Source organism: Anarrhichthys ocellatus, unplaced genomic scaffold, assembly GCF_004355925.1.
Source record: "Anarrhichthys ocellatus isolate YVR2014 unplaced genomic scaffold, GSC_Weel_1.0 scaffold2743, whole genome shotgun sequence".
Taxonomy (NCBI): Eukaryota; Metazoa; Chordata; class Actinopteri; order Perciformes; family Anarhichadidae; genus Anarrhichthys; species Anarrhichthys ocellatus.
In genome coordinates this window covers 1-5,000 of record NW_022282717.1, presented here as the reverse complement: position 1 = coordinate 5,000, position 5,000 = coordinate 1, and the positions used below count along the sequence as shown (strand labels likewise).

At 45.1% G+C, this 5,000-nt stretch overlaps 1 protein-coding gene across 1 annotated transcript in view; it reads left to right on the top strand.

Annotated features, from left to right (window-relative positions):
* LOC116378527 (nuclear factor 1 X-type-like) overlaps positions 1–4,946 on the top strand; it is a 5,396-nt gene extending 450 nt beyond the window's left edge. Inside the window, exons 1-3 of the mRNA XM_031840416.1 lie at positions 1–534; positions 2,290–2,437; positions 4,237–4,946. The exon at positions 1–534 is cut by the window's left edge and continues 450 nt beyond it. Coding sequence (XP_031696276.1) covers positions 343–534; positions 2,290–2,437; positions 4,237–4,406 — 510 coding nt within the window. The 5' untranslated portion in view covers positions 1–342 and the 3' untranslated portion in view covers positions 4,407–4,946. The remainder of the gene's footprint in view (positions 535–2,289; positions 2,438–4,236) is intronic.
* Positions 4,947–5,000: the final 54 nt, after the last annotated feature.

Sequence of the window (5,000 nt, the reverse complement as noted above, 5' to 3'; positions counted from 1 at the left end):
TGTGTGTGTGTGTGTGTGTGTGTGTGTGTGTGTTAATCTCCTCCATAAAGCTGTATAGATTTATTGGAGTGATAAAACATTAAAACATTAAAACGTTATGAGCAATGCCCACAATAGCTGTTAACTTGAAATCAGCTTCTCTTGGAAAAACATTCCTCTCATGTTTGACATTTTGAAACCAGATTTGTACTTGACCGTTTCCAGTTGTGATGTGATGTGGTTTGCTTTCATTCGTTAATCACTCAACACATCTCTCTCCCATCTGTAAGAATTTGTAGGACTTCAGTTGTCAGCGTCCTCTCGCTCTCAGCATCCTTCTCCGCTTGTGTCCCTCTAACAGAAATGTCTCTGTTGGCAGGGAGTCCCCGTGCTTCAGCCTCGGCCTTGCACTTCCCGTCTCCCTCCATCATCCAGCAGTCTAGCCCCTACTTCACCCACCCAACCATCCGCTACCACCACCACCCTGGACAGGACCCCCTGAAGGAATTTGTGCAGTTCGTCTGTGCCGATGGCTCGGGGCAGGCCGCCGGACAGGTAAGGCTTACCGCCAGAGAGGGGCGTTACTATCGCTTTAGAAATGTGCCATTTATGCAGAAACTGCAGGCGTGCCACAACTTGCACCTAGCTTGCGATAGTATTGCAGGGTTCTTCTCGTAGTGATGGTGTATGAAGCGTTAGCAATAATAAAAGCAGTTAAAAGACCAAAAAAGTAGAAAAATAAAGAAGTATATTAGAGGGGAAATATGGGTATGGAAGAGGAAAAAAACCACAGTAGTGATTATAATTTCCATAAGCAACTGCTGACCAAATTGTAAAATTTAACAACTATTGTATTTATAGCATTAAAATATTTTACTTTGACTTCAAATTTTAAATTTCAAAGACTTTCTTTTCTGGTTTACAAATTTATAAAATTCCAGTGTCCAATATTTCCAATCACTCATCTGTTCAAGTTATTTTATTTTTTGGTTCTTGAATCATGTGCCCTGATAGGACAGTTAGGTCTGATCGATTCCTTCAGGCTTCATTGATCCTTAGTAGTTTGAATCTTTTATTTAGAATGATGGTGTGTGAATGTAACAAATCTCATTTAAAGCGACCTCATTTTTAGATCAGAGTATGACTGAACTGAATTTGAGATAAGTCAATAGAGTTTTTTAGAATGTTGGGCGCTTACATTTTGTGAATTTGAAACCCTTAGAAAAAACTTAGAGAAATCAAATTCTCTCATTGTGTAACTTGAAAGTAATAAAAAATCTGTCTAAATCATCTGTCTAAAAAATGTCATTAAGGGGAATTTAAACAACAAAACAGATGAATTCCAAAGTAGAAATATTCCAATGCTATTGGTTCTTAATTATAAAATTTTTTATTTTTTATTTAATTTTGTTTCCGTATATATGTGCCTATTTTTAGAAGTCTCACTCTAAAAGTCTAACACTGTACAGAGCAGGTGATTGCTATAATTATACGAATGACATTACTTTTCGTGCCTACGGTGCATTAAAAGCCTTCTTATACGGTGTTGTCTGTCGCCATACAATGTAGAACAATGCACAGAAATACACTCCACACAACACTAGTGAACACACCAGACATCTGTTTACTCCACAAATCTCTGTATTGTCTTGTCAATGTCCATTTTGCCGTTTGCTGTTTCAGACCCCGACGTTCCTCCTCCTCCTCCTCCTCTCCCCCCCTTCTTTGATTTAATTTGTTTTGCTCCACCCAACCCCTCAGAAGTTACAACCATCAGCACGAGAGTGAATCGGTCACGGCACACCTCAGTCAAGCATTACCGCCCTGTGTTGTGTCATCGTGTTTCTGTTTTCATCTCTAGCCTTTACGATTTTTTTAGTTGGAGTTTTGGTTGTTTGGTGCTGGTATCGTTGGTGGTGTTGTGCTTGTGTAGACGAGTTATTCTCCCATGGTTTTGATTTCTTGCCATCTTCTGGAACGAACCCAGTCAATATTTTGCTCACCTCCCCCCCCCCCCCACACCCCCAGTGGAACCGCTCACCTCAAGCTCCGGCTTCCACTCCTGTGGTGATTATTATGTTTTCACCCCTCCATAAAAAGATGCCGTCCACATACATCATCCCTTTGGTTGTTGTCTCCCACCACCTCCTCTCCCTCCTTCCACCATCGCCCCCCCCCCCCCCCCCCCCCCCCCCCTCCGTCATGGATATTTTTTTGGACCCGGCCTCCCGAGCTGCGTCCTCTTTTTTTCATTCCGTGTCTGCGGATTGTCGCATGTCGCCCTCCTGACCCTGTTTGTGTTGTCTGCAGCCAAACGGGAGCGGCCAGAGCAAAATGCCGGGCTCCTTCTTGCTGCCTCCACCTCCCCCAGTGGCCCGCCCAGTGCCCCTCCCTATGCCCGACTCTAAACCCAACAGCACGCCCCCTGACGGCGGACTCTCCTCGCCCGCATCTCCGTGTAAGTGACCCCGCAGAGACCGTTCTCAAAAACCAAACCAACAACAAACAAACAAAATCTGAACCCTCCAACCCTCTCCAGTGAAAAGAGACCCCCTGCCATTGTTCTTCCTCCGACTCCGTGCCATCATTGTTCCTGTGTATCCAACACCTCACCTCCGTTAACCCTTGGAAGGCTATGGAAGCCAGCGCAGGAAATACTGTGGAGCTGAGAGTAGATCCAGGCCACCAGAGGTTTGGTTAGACACGTCTTTCATAAAGGACTCCCGTGGTGTTCATCAGGGTTCTGCATTAGGCCCCGTCAGTTTTGAGCGGCGCTACGTGTTGAGCCCACCCTGCGGTGTCTGGTGTGGAAACCGCATCACCAGCCCAGTTCTTCTCATTCTAAATCCTCCTTTCCTCCCTCGACAGACTCGTTAGCAAACCAAGAGATTTGGGATTATTTATTGATTCTTCCTGGTGACGAGCACAAATTTAGGGCAGTTAATTTAAATGGACTCCAAAACATTCCGGGAGAAATTGGGACATTGGTGGAAAGAGAATGTAGTCGTACTGGTGTTTGGTTGAGCTGGTTTAGTTTCTTGGTGGGATTCTTTTATTTTTTATTTTATTTTTTGCTTAGTGATTGTTCAGCATAATAGGGTGTGTTTTAAGGTGAAGGGGTGTCAGTCCAGCCGTGGGGCTTTTCTCTCAGTACACATGTCTTCCTCACCTGAGGGGCACTGGATGGAGCACTTTTCTTTTCTTTCTTTTAGCTTTCCTTCAAATTTAGTGTTTGCGTTTTACCCCCCAGTCAGCGTCTCAGTCTTTTTTATGTCTTATGTATGTTATTCCAATTCTTAGAAACACGTGGATGTATACTGTATATGTCCATACACATACAATCTCCAAATTATCTCTCACTCTGTCTCTCTCCTCCTTGTCCTCCCTCCCTTTCCTCCGCACCAACACAAGTCTGCACACTGCATCCTGAATCCCTCGGTGAGATTGGAATGCTGGAGTCCGTCGGGTGTTTCAGACTGCCCTAAATTTGTCTGAGGCTTTGATGCCAGTGGGTTTTAAATGTCCCTGACTGATCCTCAATGTCAGGATTCTGGTGCGCTCAATCACTTCCAGCCGAGTTTATCAACAGGATTTAATCACTCGGGGATAGCTAAGTTTGCATTCTAGATTTCTCTGTTGAGTTGTGATGACCTCAATGAAATACTTCTCTGTAGTTCTAAATTGATTTATCTGCGTCTTTAATATTTAACAACAGCGAACAAGTGGGTTAACGGGATACTTTTTACAAGTTACGGCAATAGTTTGACATATGTCTCGGCTCTCGTAACTGTGTGATAAATATGAGGCTACAGCCAGCAGCCTCTTAGCTTAGCATAAAGACTGGAAGAAGGGGGAAACACCTAGCCTGGCTCTGTTTTTAAAGGTAACCAAATCAGCCTACTAGCTATCTAATTAAAATGTTATGTCTGATTGTTACAAATACCTAAATGTGCGAAACCCTGTTGTTTTTACACTTTCATTTTTGTACCAATTAAACCAATACTATAACGTATTGATTTGTGATTTTTAGACGTGTTGGGAAGCAGGTTTTGTTAGCTTCTGACACATCAGGCTAGCCCCCCCCCTGACCCTGTCTTTGTGCGAAGCTAAGAAGCTGCTAGATGTAGCATCGTGTCTGCCGTGCAGACATTAGAGCGGTATCAAGCGTCTCATCCAACTGGTAAGAAAGTGAATACCCACATTTCCCAGAATGTACAATCTCTGACGCCTCCGGTTGTTCCTCTTCTGTTTCTCCAGCATACTCCACGTCAGGCGCCACAGCTCCCAACAGGTTTGTCGGCATCGGATCACGGGACAACAACTTTCTGAACATCCCGCAGCAGACACAGGTAGGAGTCTCGGGGGGGGGGGGGGGTTTGTCTGTGTTGGTCGATGCTTACTGGTCGAACTCAGGAAAAACTTGTTAACCATGTGGATGTTGGCCAAACTATTTTGTATTCCTTGAAACTGGCTGCTGGGTTGTCTTTCGCCTCTCCTCTCGCTCCGTCAACGCGTGCATTGGTACATCTGTATTTTGCTGTCCGTGCGCGGTTTACCATATGTGCTCGTCTGTTTATTTGGCACATATGGAGCCTTAGGCCTTCTCCCTCGCTGCCTTTTTTTTCACTCCCTCTCCTTGCTTCCTCCCCTTTTCCCCTTCTTCTAGCCTTCCCCTTCCACTTTCTATCTTTTTCGCCTTCGTCCTACTCTGCTCGCCTCCCCTCCCTCCCTCTTATTCACTTTCTCCCGCTGTGCCTCGCACTTTCTCTCTCTTTCACCTTCTCTGTTCTTTTCCTCCATTACCACCAGTACTTTTCTCATTAGCATCCAACCACATCTCAGTTTAAGCTCTGCTCCGGAACACATGGAAACCATCTGAAACCGCTCTGCCGATCCCCTCCCTCGTTTCTCGGCCCCTCTCACTTTTCCTCCCTCTCCATTTCCCCCCTGCTCCTCCACACGTTATTCCCCTTCCTCTCTCTCTCTCTCTCTCTCTCTCTCTCTCTCTCTCTCTCTCTCTC